At 21.4% G+C, this 22,041-nt stretch overlaps 1 protein-coding gene across 15 annotated transcripts in view; it reads left to right on the plus strand.

Annotated features, from left to right (window-relative positions):
* The window catches only part of LOC114126313 (membrane metallo-endopeptidase-like 1), a 62,526-nt gene that overhangs the window by 24,105 nt on the left and 16,380 nt on the right, over positions 1-22,041 (plus strand). The window contains exons 1-18 of one of the 15 annotated variants that reach the window (XM_027989631.2): positions 15,359-15,723; positions 17,278-17,338; positions 17,693-17,790; positions 17,906-17,956; positions 18,214-18,375; positions 18,448-18,537; positions 18,609-18,846; positions 18,906-19,086; positions 19,267-19,365; positions 19,436-19,601; positions 19,680-19,752; positions 19,841-19,928; positions 20,004-20,174; positions 20,261-20,367; positions 20,448-20,512; positions 21,061-21,121; positions 21,191-21,389; positions 21,475-21,645. In XM_027989631.2, the coding sequence (XP_027845432.2) occupies positions 15,720-15,723; positions 17,278-17,338; positions 17,693-17,790; positions 17,906-17,956; positions 18,214-18,375; positions 18,448-18,537; positions 18,609-18,846; positions 18,906-19,086; positions 19,267-19,365; positions 19,436-19,601; positions 19,680-19,752; positions 19,841-19,928; positions 20,004-20,174; positions 20,261-20,367; positions 20,448-20,512; positions 21,061-21,121; positions 21,191-21,389; positions 21,475-21,645 (2,085 nt within the window). In that variant the 5' untranslated portion in view covers positions 15,359-15,719. Of the gene's footprint in view, positions 1-4,593; positions 4,756-4,827; positions 4,918-4,988; positions 5,227-5,287; positions 5,469-5,665; positions 5,765-5,835; positions 6,002-6,080; positions 6,154-6,240; positions 6,329-6,403; positions 6,575-6,660; positions 6,768-6,847; positions 6,913-7,456; positions 7,518-7,570; positions 7,786-7,870; positions 8,042-8,988; positions 9,433-15,358; positions 15,724-17,277; positions 17,339-17,692; positions 17,791-17,905; positions 17,957-18,213; positions 18,376-18,447; positions 18,538-18,608; positions 18,847-18,905; positions 19,087-19,266; positions 19,366-19,435; positions 19,602-19,679; positions 19,753-19,840; positions 19,929-20,003; positions 20,175-20,260; positions 20,368-20,447; positions 20,513-21,060; positions 21,122-21,174; positions 21,390-21,474; positions 21,646-22,041 lie in introns of those variants that run through there. The other 14 variants (XM_050200376.1, XM_050200389.1, XM_050200380.1 and 11 more) reach the window with 14 other exon arrangements.

The following is a 22,041-nucleotide window of genomic DNA, read 5'->3' on the forward strand; positions in this document are numbered from 1 at the left end:
ATATATATTTCAAAATTTTTTGGGATTTTTAGATTTTTGAAATATATTTTCAAAATATATTAATTTTTTTTCAAAATAGTTTTTTATTTTTTTAGATTTTCAAAAGATTTTTTATTTTTTTAAATATATTTCAAAATTTTTGGTGATTTTTTTATTATTGAAAAGAGATTTTCAAAATTTTTTGGGAGGGGGTGATATTGATAGATGAGAGAGATATTCAAAATTTAATTTCAAAATAAAATAAATTTTCAAAAGATATTTATTTTTTTTTTTTCAAAATATTTTTTTTTTATTTTTTTATATTTTCAAAATATTTTTTTTGATTTTTTTAAAAGATATTTTCAAAATTTTTGGTGATTTTTTTATTTTTGAAATATATTTTTCAAAAGATAATTTCAAAAGACAAAATAAATTTTCAAAATATATTTAATTTTTTTTTTCAAAAGATTTTTTTATTTTTTATATTTTCAAAATATTTTTTTATATTTTGAAATATATTTCAAACGGTGGGTGTGAGGGGGGGGGGTATTAGGGAATATATTTTTCAAAAGTTTTTTTTGGGATTGTTTAAAGTTGAAATATATTTTCAAAATAAATTTTCAAAAAAAATAAATTTTCAAAATAAATATTTTAAAAAATTTTCAAAATATATTTAAAAATATCAAAAAATATTTTGGAAAATATATTAAATAAAAAAAAAATATAAAAATATTTTGAAAATTTATTTATTTGAAATTATATTTTGAAAATTGATTTTATTTTATAATAATTTTCAAAATAAATATTTATTTTATTTTAATTTCAAAATATATTTTATATTTTTTTATATTTTCAAAATTTTTTTTTGATTTTTTAAATATATTTTTAAGTATATTTTCAAAAATATAATTTCAAAATAAAATAAATTTTCAAAATATATTTAATTTTTTTTTTTTCAAAATATTTTTATTTTTTATATTTTCAAAATATTTTTTTATATTTTTAAATATATTTTCAAAATTTTTGTGATTTTTTTATTATTGAAATATATTTTCAAAATTTTTTTGTGATTTTTAAATTTTGAAATATTTTTCAAATATAATTTCAAAATAAAATAAATTTTCAAAATATATTTTATTTTTTTATTTTTTTAAATATTTTCAAAATTTCTTTATGATTTTTTATTTTTTGATATATATTTCAAAATTTTTTGGTGTGATTTTTTATTATTGAAATATATTTTCAAAATTTTTTTGTGATTTTTTATTATTGATTAATGATATATATATTCAATTTAATTTCAAAATAAAATAAATTTTCAAAATATATTTATTTTTTTTTTTCAAAATATTTTTTTATTTTTTTATATTTTCAAAATATTTTTTTATTTTTTTAATATATTTTCAAAATTTTTTGGTGATTTTTTTATTTTTGAAATATATTTTCAAAATATAATTTCAAAATATATATATTTTTTTTTCAATATTTATATTTTATTTTTTTTATTTTTTTAATATTTTCAAAATTTCTTTATGATTTTTTATTTTTTGATATATATTTTCAAAATTTTTTGGTGATTTTTTTATTTTGAAATATATTTCAAAATTTCTTTATGATTTTTTATTTTTTTAAATATATTTTCAAAATATATATCAATAATAAGAATATCACAAAAAAATTTTGAAAATATAATTTCAAAATAAAATAGATTTTCAAAATATATTTAATTTTTTTTTCAAAATATTTTTTTATTTTTTTATATTTTCAAAATATTTTTTTATTTTTTTATTATTGAAATATATTTTCAAAATTTTTTTGTGATTTTTTTATTATTGATATAATGATATATATATTCAAAATTTAATTTCAAAATAAAATAAATTTTCAAAATATATTTATTTTTTTTTTTCAAAATATTTTTTTTATTTTTTTATATTTTCAAAATATTTTTTTATTTTTGAAATATATTTTCAAAATATAATTTCAAAATAAAATAAATTTTCAAAATATATTTAATTTTTTTTTTCAAAATATTTTTTTATTTTTTTATATTTTCAAAATATTTTTTTATATTTTTAAATATATTTTCAAAATTTTTTGTGATTTTTTTATTATTGAAATATATTTTCAAAATTTTTTTGTGATTTTTTAAATTTTGAAATATATTTTCAAAATATAATTTCAAAATAAAATAAATTTTCAAAATATATTTTATTTTTTTTATTTTTTTAAATATATTTTCAAAATTTCTTTATGATTTTTTATTTTTTGATATATATTTTCAAAATTTTTTGGTGATTTTTTTATTATTGAAATATATTTTCAAAATTTTTTTGTGATTTTTTTATTATTGATATAATGATATATATATTCAAAATTTAATTTCAAAATAAAATAAATTTTCAAAATATATTTATTTTTTTTTTTCAAAAATATTTTTTTATTTTTTTATATTTTCAAAATTTTTTTTATTTTTTAAATATATTTTCAAAATTTTTGGTGATGATTTTTTATTTTGAAATATATTTTCAAAATATAATTTCAAAATAAAATAAATTTTCAAAATATATTTAATTTTTTTTTTCAAAATTTTTTTATTTTTTTATATTTTCAAAATATTTTTTATATTTTTTAAATATATTTTCAAAATTTTTTGTGATTTTTTTATTATTGAATATATTTTCAAAATTTTTTTGTGTGATTTTTTAAATTTTGAAATATATTTTCAAAATATAATTTCAAAATAAAATAAATTTTCAAAATATATTTTATTTTTTTTATTTTTTTAAATATATTTTCAAAATTTCTTTATGATTTTTTATTTTTTGATATATATTTTCAAAATTTTTTTGTGATTTTTTAAATTTTGAAATATATTTTCAAAATATAATTTCAAAATAAAATAAATTTTCAAAATATATTTTATTTTTTTTATTTTTTTAAATATATTTTCAAAATTTCTTTATGATTTTTTTATTTTTTTAAATATATTTTCAAAAAATATATCAATAATAAGAATATCACAAAAAAATTTTGAAAATATAATTTCAAAATAAAATAGATTTTCAAAATATATTTAATTTTTTTTTTCAAAATATTTTTTTATTTTTTTATATTTTCAAAATATTTTTTTATTTTTTTAAATATATTTTCAAAATTTTTTGGTGATTTTTTTATTATTGAAATATATTTTCAAAATTTTTTTGTGATTTTTTTATTATGATATAATGATATATATATTCAAAATTTAATTTCAAAATAAAATAATTTTCAAAATATATTTATTTTTTTTTTTTCAAAATATTTTTTTATTTTATTTATTTTCAAAATATTTTTTATATTTTTAAATATATTTTCAAAATTTTTTTTTGATTTTTTATTATTGAAATATATTTTCAAAATTTTTTTGTGATTTTTTAAATTTTGAAATATATTTTCAAAATATAATTTCAAAATAAAATAAATTTTCAAAATATATTTTATTTTTTTATTTTTTTAAATATATTTTCAAAATTTCTTTATGATTTTTTATTTTTTGATATATATTTTCAAAATTTTTTGGTGATTTTTTTATTTTTGAAATATATTTTCAAAATATATTTAATTTTTTTTTCAAAATATTTTTTTATTTTTTTATATTTTCAAAATATTTTTTTATTTTTTTAAATATATTTTCAAAATTTTTTGGTGATTTTTTTATTATTGAAATATATTTTCAAAATTTTTTTGTGATTTTTTTATTATTGATATAATGATATATATATTCAAAATTTAATTTCAAAATAAAATAATTTTCAAAATATATTTATTTTTTTTTTTTCAAAATATTTTTTTTTTATTTTTTTATTTTCAAAAATATTTTTTTATTTTTTGTTAAATATATTTTCAAAATTTTTTGTGATTTTTTTATTTTTGAAATATATTTTCAAAATATAATTTCAAAATAAAATAAATTTTCAAAATTATTTAATTTTTTTTTTCAAAATATTTTTTATTTTTTTATATTTTCAAAATATTTTTTATATTTTTAAATATATTTTCAAAATTTTTTGATTTTTTTATTATTGAAATATATTTTCAAAATTTTTTTGTGATTTTTTAATTTTGAAAATATTTTCAAAATATAATTTCAAAATAAATAAATTTTCAAAATAAATATTTTAAAAAATTTTCAAAAATATTTAAAAATATAAAAAATATTTTGAAAATCTATTTAAATAATAAAAAAATATAAAATATATTTTGAAAATTTATTTTATTTTTGAAATTATCTTTTTGAAAATTCTTTTATTTTTTTCTATAATTTTCAAAATCCCTATTTATTTTATTTTATATTTTCAAAATATATTTTATATTTTTTATATTTTCAAAATTTTTTTTTGATTTTTTTCAATATTTTTCAGTATATTTTCAAAATATCCTTTAAAATAAAATTTCTTTTTTTTTTTCAAAATATTTTTTCTTTTTTTAATATATTTTCAAAATTTTCAAAACTATATTTTTTTAAATATATTTTCAAAATTTCAAAATATTTTTATTTTTAACTTTATATACTATTATAAATTATATCAAACAATAATTTATAACGAAAAAGCACTTCAATATTTTTTTCAGCCGTAACCTTAATAAACTGTATGAATGAAACTGTTGAACCTTGCGAAGATTTTTATGAATTTGCATGTGGTATGTTTGAAACTAACTATCCTTACTATTCGGATGAAAATAAAAACAGTTGGCCAACGATAATTTCGTTAAAATTGAAAAAGACAGTTAAAAGTAAGTGAGCTACAAAATTGTTTTAAATATTTCGTGTCAATTAAAATTAAACGCACAAATATTTTCCGCTAGAATTTCTCAACAAACAAAACGAGAAACATGAACCTTTAGCAGTTCATAAAACCAGGAAATTTTATCAAGTTTGTTTAAATTCTACTAAAGGTATTCATAAAAGCTTCTAACCCAATTCTTAAAATAAATAATAAATAATCAATATATACATTTTTATATAGATCAAGATTCCATCAAATATGATCCTCAATGGGACATTTTGAAAAAAATTGGTCTAAACACAGACTACCTAAATGATTCAGTCTCGTTAGAAATGGAAACTATTTTAGCGAGAATCGGAGTATACTTAGATTCAAATATTTTTTTTAATATTTTTAGTCAAGACGATCCTAGGAATTCGTCATCACATTTGCTTTTAGCTATCAGTCGAAATTGGGAATTAAACGAATATAAAGAAAGGTAAAATCGTGTTAAAATTTATAATAAATAAAAATATTAATAATTATCCATATTTATTTAGAAATAATACAAAACCAAATAATATTAATATCGAAGAAGCTTTACCAAAATTTAGTGAATACTTTAATTTACTGGTTGACAAATTATTATATCGTAATCAAACATGTACAAAGAAACTTACTGTAGAAGGTCTCGTGAACACAACTAATGAATTGGTTCATTTTAGAGAAGAACTTCTAAAAGTAATTTAATATAAATTTATTTGTTCATGTAAATAATATTATTTTACAAAATAAAAATTTATATTAAAATACGTAAAACTTATAAAAGCGATAACTGTTATATGATTATGAAAAATTAATCAGTTTAAAATTCAATTTGAAAATTGTTTATGTATTTATTTACTTAAATTAAATTATTATTATTGTGACTGCCTAAGGTTTCCTACGAATCATTTTTTATTAATGAAATAATTCCTGATGTAATGACACTAAGGGAATTACAAGAATTAACAGATATAACTGGAGATAACTTTAAGGTAATTTAAAAAATTATTTATGATTATATATTTTTAAATAAAATAATATTGTTTAATTAAAAAATTTTTAGTTTAATTGGACATTATATCTGAGAGAGTTAACTAGAGATATCCAACCAAAAGTTTACGAAATATTGACATCAGAAAAGGCAAATAATTATGAACTCATAATATACGACAGAGATCACATAAATAAAATGTTTTTATTTTTATCTCAAACGCCAACAATAATACTAAGTAATTAATTATATTTAATTTTACACTATATTTTTCTAGTGTTTTTGTGTTGATTGATATAATTTTGAAATTTGTTTAGAAATGCATATATTGTCTCGCGTGGTAGCTATTTTGGAAAATAGGTTGCCATCAGGGGAAAAATTCAATTCTGAGTAATTAAAACTAAGTGTCTATGAAATTGTTTATTATTAATAACCATTTACTAATAACCTCGATGGTTGTTTCTTTTTTTATATTAGACATTGTTTTTCATTGACGAATAAATTTTTTTATATGGCCACCGGGTATTCTATGAGAAACGCCTTAGACGACACTTCTAAAGTGGCGGTAAATATATTTAAGATAATATATTAAGATACACACTTAATAATTAATATTTATATGCTGTGAAATTTATTTTAGTTAAACGAAATGACTGATAATATAAAATGGGCTTTTAAAAAAATTGTTCATGAAACGAGTTGGATGGACGATGAAACAAAGAATGCTGCTTTACGAAAATTAGCTAATATGAAAACGTATTTCGGATATCCAAATAATTACAACAACGTATTAAATAATTTTTTTGAAAACGTGAGAAAATTGACCTTATTCTAAATTGTTAATTAAAAAATTGAAATATCTAGTTAGGTGATACAATATGTATTGTACTGTTTTAGTTGAATGTTACGGACAATCATATAGCGAATTTAATATCAATTCAAATGTTTAACACCAAGAGACTTTGGAAATATTTAACAGAGGTCAAGGAATGGAACGATCAAACGTAATATTTTTATGTATTCAATAATCTAGTAGGAACTTAAAATATCAATGATGAATACTTCATTCCTTCAACATTTTCAGTTGGCTAGTGCAAATATATCCGACCGAAGTAATTGCATTCTACTTTCCTGCACTGAACGCATTTGGTATGTTCAGAACAATATTATTAACTGATATATACTAATTTTTTTTATCTAGTTCAATCCAATAAAATTAATATGAAATATTATGCAGAATACAGTTATGATATGTTTGGCATAACCACCAAAGTAATATGAAATTTGAAAAGACCTTGTTTCCTCTCACAAGTTTATTTCAATGATTTTATTAACTTGTGTAATACGGACTTTTTTAAATTATAATATTTTACACTTATAGTTTACACTATGTTTATATTAATAACACTCGTTTTCAAATTAATTAATCACCTTAAATAAAGTAAAGTTCACATCTTGATATAATACAAACAGTTCATGTTGCTTATATCAAAAATAATAAAACTGTATCAATTTCCAATACAAAAACCAAATATTTTGAAATTATACATCATAATAATTATTAATTATCATTGTTACACATTAAACTGTACAAAAATCAAACAATATAGACTATTTACTTCCCATTATGTACGATCATTAAGCCTATAATTTCAGTAGCTATAACTATTAGTATTTTAATGATGAATTCCAGTCCTACCGGTATCAATATTACAAGCTCCGATATACTACAACGAAAATAGCGTTGGCATACAGTAAGTGTATACAGTGAGTAGATAGAATTTCATTGCAATTACTTATTGCATAGCGCCTCGTGTCAACAGGGCATTTAACTACGGAAATACTGGTAGTACAATTGGGCACGAACTATCTCATGGCTTCGACAACATAAATAGACTATACAACGAGCTGGGAAATTTGGTGAATTGGTGGACGAACAAAAGTGACGAAGAGTACACGAAAAGAGCGAACTGTTTGATAAACCGCTACGACGGTATCAAGGTCGTCAACCATAATAGTACCGTGCGTAACATTGTTTACTGTAATTTTGGAATTGCTGTTAATATTCAGGATACATAATAAATTACCTGCACGTTGTTTTTAATAGTATGTAGTTAACGGCACACTAACACTAGACGAAAACATGGCCGATATTGTTGGACTTAAGGAGGCGTATTATGCATATCTGCGCTATGTGGAAATACACGGCCAAGAACCCAGATTACCCGGTTTGGAACGTTATAGTCAAGAACAATTGTTTTTCTTAGCATACGCAAACGTATGTATACTTTTCCTTTAAAATATTATTAATTATATATTAATCTTTTGTTGTGTAATATCGTAGATTATCTATAGATAATGGATAATAACAATTTAAATATTCTATTTAGTATAAATATAAATAATAATATGTATAATGTATATTGTATCACACCGAAAACAATTCGTTATTACTCCGTGTAAAAAAAAAGCGTGGTCAAGTGGGTACGCTCTTCTGTACAATAGGTTATTTTTATTTATGTGTTAAATTTGAATCCAATGAAATGTATCATTGTACACAAAACACGACTATGATCGGAAATAGTTTTTCCACCTAAGAAATTATTTTTAATGAGTGGTGAAAATTGTGGTTAATATTTTAATGACCTGAATTAATATACCTACCACAAAATTAAATTATATACAGAAAATGCCAATTTACACAAATGGTTTATGTTTCAAGTATTAAAACTAGTAATTTTTAAATCATTATAAGAACATCTCATAAGGAATTGTGTATTACATTTTCAATTATATATTAACTCTGCTAAAAATATCATCTCGTTATTTAAAAAAAAATAAATTTAGCATAAACGAATATTTCAAATTCCTATAAATAGCCTTAAAATAAGTAAAATATTTTGAAAATTAAACAATTTAGAGAAAATGCCAATCTAAATAATAGATGAAAATTCAAATATCTACGACTAATACTTTTCAAATAACAACAAATATTGAAAATTGTTTGAGGTGAATCATAATCGTTAAGCGATTTCGTAAAACTTTTAAATTCAAAAGCTCATAATATTTTTCCTATACTATTTCTTCGAGTTTTCTCTATTGCTATTTGAAGGAAAACTTTTTGAAAACAAAGTGATGATTTTTGTAACTATTATAATTTACTTTAATAATAATTATAATATATATTTTATGATCCATCCTTAAGAATAATTATATACATTTTAGCAATTTTGTCATTATGACGAAAATGCCATTAAATTTGACATTTATCACCGTCACAGTCCATATGTGGTTCGAGTACGGGAGGTCTTATCACTTTTGCCAGAGTTCGCAAAAGCGTGGTCTTGTCCGATTGGTACTCCTATGAATCCAAAAAAAGATAAATGTCAAATTTGGTAATACATTAAAGGATGTTTTTTAATTTGTTCAAATTCTTTGAATACTATGTTTATTATTTATACATATTACTAATTTGTATAATTATAGATAAATGTAATATGTAATTGTTATATTACATAAATAAGCTCCTCTGTTTTAACTTAATTGTCTACTAATTGCTATAACTTTTTTTTGTTTACAAATTATAACCAAAATACACTCGTAATTATTATAGATATTTATTTTTGATTTATATCACAATTATTATTTATCCGTTGAAATAATGTTGTATTGTATTATAATATTGTAATAAGTATTTAATATATAATCGGTATATATTGAAACTGAAAGATTGTTAAAAAATATATTTAATTGTAATAACGTTTTTTCAGAAAGAATAATAAATTAACTAATTCGTGTCAAAAAATCTTCTTTTGTTGAATACATATGTATAAGAACATTAAAGTTTTTCATCAATCATCTTTAAATTCAAGGGTTCATCAACCAAGTACACTCCGTTGTGTTGAATAGCATTCAGTCGTTTGCACTCATTCTATCCAAACACATAGATATTATTGTCTTAAAGAAATTAAAACATTGAGTAAATGGTAAAAATTTAGAAACTATATACTTATAAATATAATATAACTTATCATAATAAAGTTAATTAAACATATATTGCTATATAATATTATATTATAAAGCGTTCATCGTTACAAAATCATGTATATATTTATTAAATCATTTACAAATTACATTCCATAATTTTGGATTAGATGAATAATTTACTTTATAAAAGTATAAAATAGGGTAAATGAATACTTTTCTAGAAACAAAAATAAACATGAATAAAGTTTCGCCATGTTGGTGATTAACCACACAAAAAAAAAACAGTCTTACTTTATTCCAGAAACAAGAAACTTAAAGAAAGTATACACAAGCACATGTATCAAATTATCACACAAATAAATGGTAATTCAAAAGATCAAACTTGAATGTTATTCCATAGATATATAACCTAAGATAGCGTATAAAATTTCTACGTATATGTGACATGATATACAGAACAGTATATAGTTAACCCATAAGGTACAATAATTATAATAGTTCGATAACAACTACGCAAATATTATTTAAAAAAAAAAAAACAATATATAAATTTATCAATACAACTTTTTCATTATTATGTAGAACTTATTGTTTTTAAATTTCGAGTTTAGAAATAAAGGTACAACATGTCTTATTAGAAAACAAAATATATATTTTGAAAAATTATGATTTAACTTTTTTTAATTTAATAAATTTATAATGTTATGTGCATCGCTGATCTAACTTAATGACCTATAAAATTATATAGAAATAAACATTCGTCATATAATTGATTGATAAATTTCAAAAGCATATTTTAATAATATGGTTTATTCGTATCACTTATACAGTGCTCTTGCAGTAGATTCGATTGAGTCTGTGGAAATGAACTCAATCCATATTATAATTATCATCATCAAATTATAATATATAAGTATATAGATATACTAAGATTATCTCACTAAAATTTTGGTGGTTCCTACAATAGGATCGTTACGAGTTTAAAATATTTAATTTTAAGTTAAACAAATATGACAATAAGCACTGTAATTTAACGTAGATAGGTAAAAAAAATCTCAAACATATATATACAATTTGGTGACCATTGAATTGGCTCCCAATATTAGGTTAGGTTAGTCAAGACTTGAATTGGCTCCCAAGACAGGCAATATTGAATTGGCTACCAATATAATTTTTAACAAGTGGTTCTAAAAATATTAAAGTAAGTACGCGACTTTAATTAAAATAAATTCAATTATACATTAAAATAATTTAAAATACAAATATTCCATCAAAATTGTTAAAAATATTACAGTCACGTACTTTTTCAGTTTTTATATTTTTAACATATAGACGTACCTATAGTTGAATTTATTTTCAAACAATTTTGATAACCAATAGATTTATAAAATAAATGTGTAGGGAGCCAACTCCATGCATAAATCTTGGGAGCCAATTAAATACGTAAAAATGACGATTACCTGAGTTATTGAGCCAATTCAATAGCTCCGTACAATTTATGTATATGTATTATATATATTGTATTACGCCAAAAAAATTTCGTTGTAAGTCTTTGTAAAAAGAAAGTAAGTTAAAAAATTTAGTTTAGTAATGATTAAATTTTCAAAAGATAATATAGAAACTAATTAAAATGTGATTTTATAATACCAAAAATCCTATGATGACAAATAAGATTAATTGTAAAGTTAAATACTAATAGTCAGCACATTGTTTCACTACTTTGCAAAAAGTGTAAGGTTGGTTAGTTATACTTAGGATTGTGATTTTGATGAAAATGCATCTTTTTTTCTAGTGTTTCAAAACATTGCTCCGTAAGTATAAAATGTGTTTTAGGAGATACTGATTAATTTAAAATAATTTTTATTTTGCATTTTTTGAAGATTTTAGTTAATTTACTTAGTTTTTAGAGCATTTTCACAATTTGTTCATAAAATGAACGAAAATTGCTGCGATTAACAAGATATTTTCGGCAAACTGCCGACGCGCGACGGTACAATTTATAAATTATATTGCACGATAATCGATTACCGTCGATAACAATTTTATCAAAGCTAGGATTTTCCGCTTAAATTGTCGCCGTTATATACCTATTGGCTATTGTGTACTAGCAAAAACACATTAAAATATTAAACAATTATTTTTTTTAATTATTATTTTATAATGAATGATTAAGAAAACAAAAAATAACATACAATAACAAAAAATTAATTATACAATTTTTTTAATTATAAGCCATAATAAAAAAAAATGAATTTTATACTGCATTTTTTAAGATTTTTTATGGCATTAAAATCTCAGCCCTATAACTTATACATATATATATTTATACAAATAAGTATCCACTATATTTATAGGTAAATTGCAATAAAATTAATTAATTAGTATTTATATTATATACATATTTAACTTTATATAATAAAAATAATAATCCATCTAGCATCGTTGGAAATGGTTAATCGTAGTACGTCGTCACCACCACCTTAACCGTCGGATCCCAAACGGCTCCCGTCTATTGTTTGCATATTTCCAAACGGCTCTCGTCAAAAAAGGTCTAACAAACAGGTAAACACCTAAACGGCTCCCGTAGAAAAAAATTCAATTAGAGCTCACTCATGTCAGTACACCTAATTTTTTAAAAGAACTAGAGTTCATTAGGAGACAAATTTTCATCTAGTGAAATAACACATTTGGATTAGGTAAATAAAAAATTTGCCTGAAAAAATTGCGCAAGATATAATTTTTTTTTATATTTCTACTTATATGTATAATATACCTACATTGTACATATATTTTTATTATTTTTTAAACACTAAAATTTAATAGTATTTTAATAAAAAAATCCACAATATATGATTTTTATGTGTACGTTTTATAATTTACTTAGTTTACACCAACAAAAGTTTACCACAACTCTTTTGAGACAGTTTCAAGTCGGTATGAAATGAAAATAAACTTGTGTTGTAAAATCCGGAGCCGTTTGGAAATTGATCTTTTTGTAAAACGGGAGCCGGAGCTACGACCCACCTTAACGAGAGCAGTAGGGATTAATAAGCGACGGATCGGGGGTCATATTATTTTACGATATTTTCGTTGCGTATGATAAATTTTAAACGAACTTAAAATTGTTGGTTATAACTTAAAAGCCATCAAATCAATTTGCTTGCGAGATCTACTGTTTTCATCTGCACAATATTTCTGATCGATTGACAAAATTACCACGGTATTCTAATGATACAACCCAGTTTTTTATTACTATACATTAGAGCATGGGTCTCCAACCTACAGGCTAATTAATGCTAATTAATGTTTTGAATATTATAAAATGAATAATTATATAAATAAACATACATTTTTTAAATAAATCTTATCTATTCTTATTTATTTCTCAATTTCATAACCTATCTATTCCTAGATAGACAACATTTTTTTTTTTTTTAGACAACACATTTCTAAAAATTTTGGCCCGCGATGCCAAAGCGTATACCAAATTTGGCCCACCGTAAAAAAAGGTTGGAGACCCCTGCGTTAGAGGCTACTCGCTATTTTTTTTTACCTATCTTCGCGCCTCTACCATCGTGATGGATACATTTAGTCATTAAGTTATGTCATTATGCACCGAGCTACTAAAACCCAAATAAATGGCTGTAGTTAATTTGCAACAAAATTGACCCAAAATATTTACATGTGTAATTTGCACCATTTTTTTTAAAATGCGTTTGTAACTTGCACCAAAATAAAGATATGTAATATGCACCATCCTCAGATAGTAAGAAATAGAAATTGTAATTTGAACCAAAATTAAAATCTATTATTTTTTCGATAGTATTACAAACTGAGAAGTTTTTATATCCTAGTATAAATTTAGCTTAGTTTTATTTATAAAATAGCTGAGCTTATACACATATTGTTTTAAGTTTATATAAAATCGTATTATTATGAATATAAAAAAAGTTCGGCAATTAAAAATATTATATGTAATCACCATATAAGGCGAAAAATCTGACGTTTACGAAGATGTCGAGGAATAATCGAATATTTCAAAATCGAATACTCGATAATCGAACAAACGAGAAATCATTTTGGTGCAAATTACAAATTCCATTTTCGACTACCTGCACCTTTCGACTTACACATATTACTTATAAGTATAGTAATAGATGAATTAAATATGTAATTTTATATTAAATAAATAAGCTCCTCTGTATAAACTTAATTGTCTACTAATTACTTTGACTTATTTTTGTTTTCAAATTATAACCTAATTACACTCATAATTGTTATAGATATTTTTAAATATATAAATCACTATTATTATTCATACTTTTAAATAATTTTGTATTTAAAACTAAACACAATGATGACTAAACCAAATCTAAGTATAAAGAGATTCAATTTCTACTGATCCAAAGGACATGATACTTTTTTTTCTTAAAAAAAAAATCAGCAAATAAAAACACATAAATCATTAAGTAAAATTAATACTTTTCTGCTTATAATCTAATGAAATAAAAATTATGGATCGTGTTAAAAACCATTATACTTAAAGCTAGTATTACAACATATTGATACATCATACAAAAAAATATAATACAGTAAAGTATAGAAGTATAAAGAATGAAACAATAATCAAAATTTAAACAAAATACATAATTCATATATTATTAATGATACTAATTTATTATTATAATTCATTCAATTGTTTAAATAGCTATTAACTAATTGTCAACATTTAAGGTAAATATACATAAATTTACTTAAGTCTAAAACAAATTTTAAAAATTAAAAAATATTTATTAAAATTGAAATTTTTTAGAAAAAAAGTAGTTAATATTAATAAATATTAATAATGCTACTTTAGAAAGAACAATAAAATAATAATTAATTTTATAGTCCAAAATGAATATTTCGGTTTACTAGTTATTCGGTTAATTTGGACAATTGGATAATAAGGGAAAAATAGGTCACCGCTCAATGTGTCCCAATTAAGAAGATTCTACTGTATATATTATTATTCAAAAAGTATGAGGTGTAGATACTTAAATATATTACCAGTCATTTATATTAGATGCAGATCTTAACAGAATTAAATTTTCAAAATAACTTCCTCGCTTTAAGGTTATTAATAGGTCTTTGAAAGTTTAAAACATACCTTTTTTTTATAAATACCAATAAATTTTTTTTTGCTTACTCAAAATATTTCAACATTTTTACAAAATTCCTCATGAGCTTGTCTTATAAAGATTCAAAAATTATAGGAATATATAAGCACAATTTTTTTAATAAGCTGATGAAGTCCAGATATTGAAAAAATTCGTCAAAATCATGAGTATTTTCAAATTATTATGTTTAAATGTATATTTAAAAATTACCTACAAGTCGTGGAAACTTGAAACATAAACCAGTTGTTTAAATTGGCATTTTCCGTACATGATTTAATTGTTGGGTATTGAGGTCATTAAAATATAAACCACTTTTTTCACCACCGACTGGAAATTACATACTATGCAGACAAATCATCTCCGTTCAGAATCGTTTTACGTATACAATGATACCTATTGTCGCATTCAAATTTAACTCATAAATAATAGTGACCTACTATATAGCAAAGCGTTACTTATTTGACTAACAACTTAAATAATTCATTAATTTTATTTCAATTTACCTATAAATTATTATATATTATTTATTTTTAGCACAATAATCCATTATTTTTTATTATATCTTTAACTTATATAAAAATTACGTGCCGAAATTAATATATTTTTTTTTTTTGTAGAATACATAAGTATAATAACATTAAAAATTTTTCATCAACATTGGTTATATTCAACGTCTCCCAACGGAATACACTCCGTTGCATTGAATAGCATTCAGTCGTTCGCACACATTCAATCCAAACACATAGAAATTATTGTCTTAAAGAAATGAAAATATTGTTGCAGTGTTAGTTTTTTTTTTTTACTTCAATTATGGGTAAGTAAATATTATTTGGAAAACTACCTTATAGTAATTTTAACAGGTATACCATAATAAATAATGTAGGTAATTCAATATTAAAATTTGTAATTTGATTTTTAAATTAACTATTTTTTATAATATTAAAAAATATAATGTTCTGCACTTCTTATAAATCGTTATCATTTTTATGTTTAAGATGTACAATTTGTATTTAACATCAAATTCATAATTTAATATTAATTGTTCAACGTATTTTAAAATCCTTTTATATGGTAATTTTATTAATTTATACCTTTAATTACATGAATAATAATACAGTGAATTTTAACTATTAAAGTAATCGGTAGCAAATTAAAAACTATATACTTGTAAATATTAAATAACTTATCATATTAAATAATTAAAGTTAATTAAACGTATATTGCAGTATAATATTATAATGATATAAAGCGTCCATCGTTACAAGATTATGTATGTAATTACTAAATAATTTACAGCTTCAATTACATAATTTTTATCAGATTAATAATTTACTTTAAAAATGTATAAAATAGGGTAAATGAATCGTTTTACAGAGAGAAAAAAAATATGAATAAAATTCCACCAGATTGAATTTAACTCACGAAAAAAGAAAAAAACAAACTGACTTTATTTAGGAAACAATAAGACATATAAAGACAGTATACATTCAGAAATGTATTAAAATATCAAACAAAACAAATGATAATCAAAAAAAAACCTTCATATTTTACCATAGATATATAATCTATAATAGCGTATATAACTTCTACGAATATGGATTGTGGGGTACAGAGCAGTATACATTATATTTAAAAAAAAAAATTTAAGAAACATATCGATACACCAATTTAATAATTAATTAGAACTAATTGTTTTTAAATACGATTTTAGAAAATAAGGTAGAACATTAAAAAACAATAGATAAATTTTCAAAAATTATTATTTCACATATTTTAGTTTGATCAATTTATAATAATATGAGCATCGCTATTTTAACACATATAACTTATACAATTATATTGAGATAAATATACCTCATGTAATTGTTTAATAAATTTTGAAAATATATTTTAATTATAAGATTTATTCATGTCACTAATAAGTAATCCTGCTGTAGGCTCTATGGCTTTATGAAGTCTGTAATAACGGACTCTATCTCTATTGTTATTATAATTATTATTATTATTATCATTAAGTCATGAATAATAGTACTAAAGTATATAAATATACAACAATTATGTCACAAAAAATGTTGGTGGTTCCTACAATGTGATCGAAACAAAGTATTTAATTTTAAGTAAAACAAATGTAATAATGAGAACAATAATTTAACGTAGATAGCTAAAAAAAAACCACGAATGTATATAATATACAATTTATGTATCTATATTCATTTAATAAGATATAAAACAAGATTAGATTTAAGTATGTAGGTACTTTTAATTTTCAAATATTCTAAACTCATAAGGATAAATAAAGACAACTTACTTCTTGCAATTAAAATACAGACATTTAAACTACAAATAAACCATACATTTATATTTATAGGTTTTGAAGAACACTTTGAAGAAAAGGGAATTTCTTCCTTTACAATTTCTAAAAATGGAAAGTAAGTTAAACATTAATTATTATAAATATTATTTTAATGAAATTTATTTTTGAAAAATATGGAAATTTATAAATTTGATTAACGTAAATTACTTAAGAACTATGTATTATTTATTATTATAAATTATAATACAAATCGAATTGATTTAAAATTAAATGTATTGATATAATTTTGAGTTATAAAATTTGGTGAAATTAATTGATAATGTAAAAATAAAAAAAATAAACAAACAATGTTGATTGTTATAGCCTCATCGGTTTATAAACAGAATTGTATATTTTATACGAACACACTACGGTATAAATATACGTTTAATACGATACAAATAATTAATAAAAGTTTATTTTTATTTAGTGTCAATATTCAAAAGAAATATAACAAAAAAAGAATTTCCATCAGCATACTAACGGTAATTGCAATTTTCCTCGCATCAATTTTCATTTATTATTCTTGTAAGTCAAAAATATAGTTTTAAATATAAGGTTTGATAACAACCTTGTTATATTTTATGTTATAACAAGCCACTTAATTTGAGTTCATTTATATTTTGATTTTAATTTATTTTAGATATTAGGTCAGAATTTACGGTCTGCCAATCGAAATCATGTTTACAATCGGGTAAGTCATATTCTACAATTATTACAATTACAACTTTACTATTCATATAATATATCATCAAAATTTTTGTTTTACTTTAGATTCTATATAAAATATATAAATATTGGTAATATTTATATGTAATAAATATTATGTATTAAGTAATACTAATAACCTCGTTTGAATTTAAAAACATAACTTTATAGTTTATATACCTACTATAATACATTTTATCAAACAATAATTTATAACGAAAATGCACTTCAATATTTTTTCAGCCGTAACATTAATAAACTGTATGAATGAAACTGTTGAACCATGCGAAGATTTTTATGAATTTGCATGTGGTATGTTTGAAACTAACTATCCTTACTATTCGGATAAAAATAAAAACGGATGGTACACGATAATTTCGTTAAAATTGAAAAAGACAGTGAAAAGTAAGTGAGCTACAAAATTGTTTTAACCAGTTATTGTCAATTAAAATTAAACGCACAAATATTTTCCACTAGAATTTCTCAACAAAGAAAACGAAAAACATGAACCTACAGCAGTTCATAAAACCAGGAAATTTTATCAAGTTTGTTTAAATTCTACTAAAGGTATTCATAAAAACTTCTAACTCAATTCTTAAAATAAATAATAAATAATCAATATATACATTTTTATATAGATCAAGATTCCATCAATTATGATCCTCAATGGGACATTTTGAAAAAAATTGGTCTAAACACAGACTACCTAAATGATTCAGTCTCGTTAGAAATGGAAACTATTTTAGCGAGAATCGGAGTATACTTTAATCAAAATATTTTTTTTAGCATTTTTTTTCAGTACGATCCTAGGAATTCGTCATCACATTTGCTTTTAGCTATTGATCGAAGTTGGGAATCAAACGAATATAAAGAAAGGTAAAATCGTGTTAAAATTTATAATAAATAAAAATATTAATAATTATATATTTATTTAGAAATAATACAAAACCAAATAATGTTAATATCGAAGAAGCTTTACCAAAATTTAGTGAATACTTTAATTTACTGGTTGACAAATTATTAAATCGTAATCAAGCATGTACAAAGAAACTTACTGTCGAAGGTCTCGTGAACACAACTAATGAATTGGTTCATTTTAGAGAAGAACTCTCAAAAGTAATTTAATACAATTTCATATTATTTTACGAAACAAAAATTTATATTAAAATACATAAAACTTATAAAAGCGACAACGGTTATATGATTATAAAAAACTACTAAGGACAAAATTTAATTTAAAAAGTGTTTATATATTTATTTAATTTAATTAAATTATTATTATTTTAACTGCCTAAGATTTCACATGAATCATATAATATAAGAAAAAATTTTCCTGATGTAATTACACTAAGAGAATTAGAAGAATTAACAGATACAACTGGAGATAAATTTAAGGTAATTTAAAAAATTATTTATGATTATATATTTTTAAATAAAATAATATTGTTTAATTAAAAATCTTTAGTTTAATTGGACATTATATTTGAGAGAGTTTACTAGAGATATCCAACCAAAAGTTTACGAAATATTGACATCAGAAAAGGCAAATAATTATGAACTCATAATATATGACAGAGATCGTTTAAGTAAAATATTTTTATTTTTATCACAAACGCCAACAATAATACTAAGTAATTAATTATATTAATTTTACACTATATTTTTCTAGTGTTTTTGTGTTGATTGATATAATTTTGAAATTTGTTTAGAAATGCATATATTGTCTCGCGTGGTAGCTCATTTGGAATATAGGTTGCTATCAGGGGAAAAATTCAATTCTGAGTAATTAAAACTAAGTGTCTATGAAATTGTTTATTATTAATAACCATTTACTAATAACCTCGATGGTTGCTTCTTTTTTTTATATTAGACATTGTTTTTCATTGACGAATAAATTTTTTTATATGGCCACCGGGTATTCTATGAGAAACGCCTTAGACAACAATTCTAAAGTGGCGGTAAATAAATTTAAGATAATATATTAAGGTACACACTTAATAATTAATATTTATATATTGTGAAATTTATTTTAGTTAAACGAAATGACTGATAATATAAAATGGGCTTTTAAAAAAATTGTTCATGAAACGAGTTGGATGGACGATGAAACAAAGAATACTGCTTTACAAAAATTAGCTAATATGAAAACGTATTTCGGATATCCAAATAATTACGACAACGTATTAAATAATTTTTTTGAAAACGTGAGAAAATTGACCTTATTCTAAATTGTTAATTAAAAAATTGAAATATCTAGTTAGGTGATACAATATGTATTGTACTGTTTTAGTTGAATGTTACCGACAATCATATAGCGAATTTAATATCAATTCAAATGTTTAACACCAAGAGACTTTGGAAATATTTAACAGAAGATAGGGATTGGAACGATCAAACGTAATATTTTTATGTATTCAATAATCTAGTAGAAACTTAAAATATCAATGATGAATACTTCATTCCTTCAACATTTTCAGGTGGATAGTGCAAATAGATCCGACCGAAGTAAATGCATACTATGATCATGCAATGAACGCATTTGGTATGTTTCAGAACAATATTATTAACTAGTATATCAATTTATTTTTATCTATTTCAATCCAATAAATTTAATATGAGATATTATGCAAAATACAGTAATAATATGTTTGGCATAACCGCTAAAATATTATGAAATTTGAAAAGACCTTGTTTTTTCTTATAATTTTATTTCAATGATTTTATTAATTAGTGTAATATGGACGTTTTTAAATTATAATATTTTACACTAATAGTTTACGCTATCTTTATATTAATAACACTCGTTTTCAAATTAATAAATCACCTTAAATAAAGTAAAGTTCACATCTTGATATAATACAAACAGTTCATGTTGCTTATATCAAAAATAATAAAACTGTATCAATTTCCAATGCAAAAACCAAATATTTTATAATTTATTATATATCATAAAAATTATTAACGATCATAGTTACACATTAAACTGTACAAAAATCAATAAATATAGACTATTTACTTCCCTTTATGTGCGATCATTAAGCCTATTATTTCAGTAGCTATAACTATTAGTATTGTAATAATGAATTCCAGTCATACCAGTATCAATCCTACAAGCTCCGCTATACTTCAACGAAAATAGCGATGGCATACAGTAAGTGTATACAGTGAGTAGATAGAATTTCATTGCAATTACTTACTGCATAGCGCCTCGTGTCAACAGGGCATTTAACTACGGAAATACTGGTAGTACAATTGGGCACGAACTATCTCATGGCTTCGACAACATAAATAGACTATACAACGAGCTGGGAAATTTGGTGAATTGGTGGACGAACAAAAGTGACGAAGAGTACACGAAAAGAGCGAACTGTTTGATAAACCGCTACGACGGTATCAAGGTCGTCAACCATAATAGTACCGTGCGTAACATTGTTTACTGTAATTTTGGAATTGCTGTTAATATTCAGGATACATAATAAATTACCTGCACGTTGTTTTTAATAGTATGTAGTTAACGGCACACTAACACTAGACGAAAACATGGCCGATATTGTTGGACTTAAGGAGGCGTATTATGCATATCTGCGCTATGTGGAAATACACGGCCAAGAACCCAGATTACCCGGTTTGGAACGTTATAGTCAAGAACAATTGTTTTTCTTAGCATACGCAAACGTATGTATACTTTTCCTTTAAAATATTATTAATTATATATTAATCTTTTGTTGTGTAATATCGTAGATTATCTATAGATAATGGATAATAACAATTTAAATATTCTATTTAGTATAAATATAAATAATAATATGTATAATGTATATTGTATCACACCGAAAACAATTCGTTATTACTCCGTGTAAAAAAAAAGCGTGGTCAAGTGGGTACGCTCTTCTGTACAATAGGTTATTTTTATTTATGTGTTAAATTTGAATCCAATGAAATGTATCATTGTACACAAAACACGACTATGATCGGAAATAGTTTTTCCACCTAAGAAATTATTTTTAATGAGTGGTGAAAATTGTGGTTAATATTTTAATGACCTGAATTAATATACCTACCACAAAATTA

This window comes from Aphis gossypii, chromosome 2 (genome assembly GCF_020184175.1).
Source record: "Aphis gossypii isolate Hap1 chromosome 2, ASM2018417v2, whole genome shotgun sequence".
Lineage (NCBI taxonomy): Eukaryota > Metazoa > Arthropoda > Insecta > Hemiptera > Aphididae > Aphis > Aphis gossypii.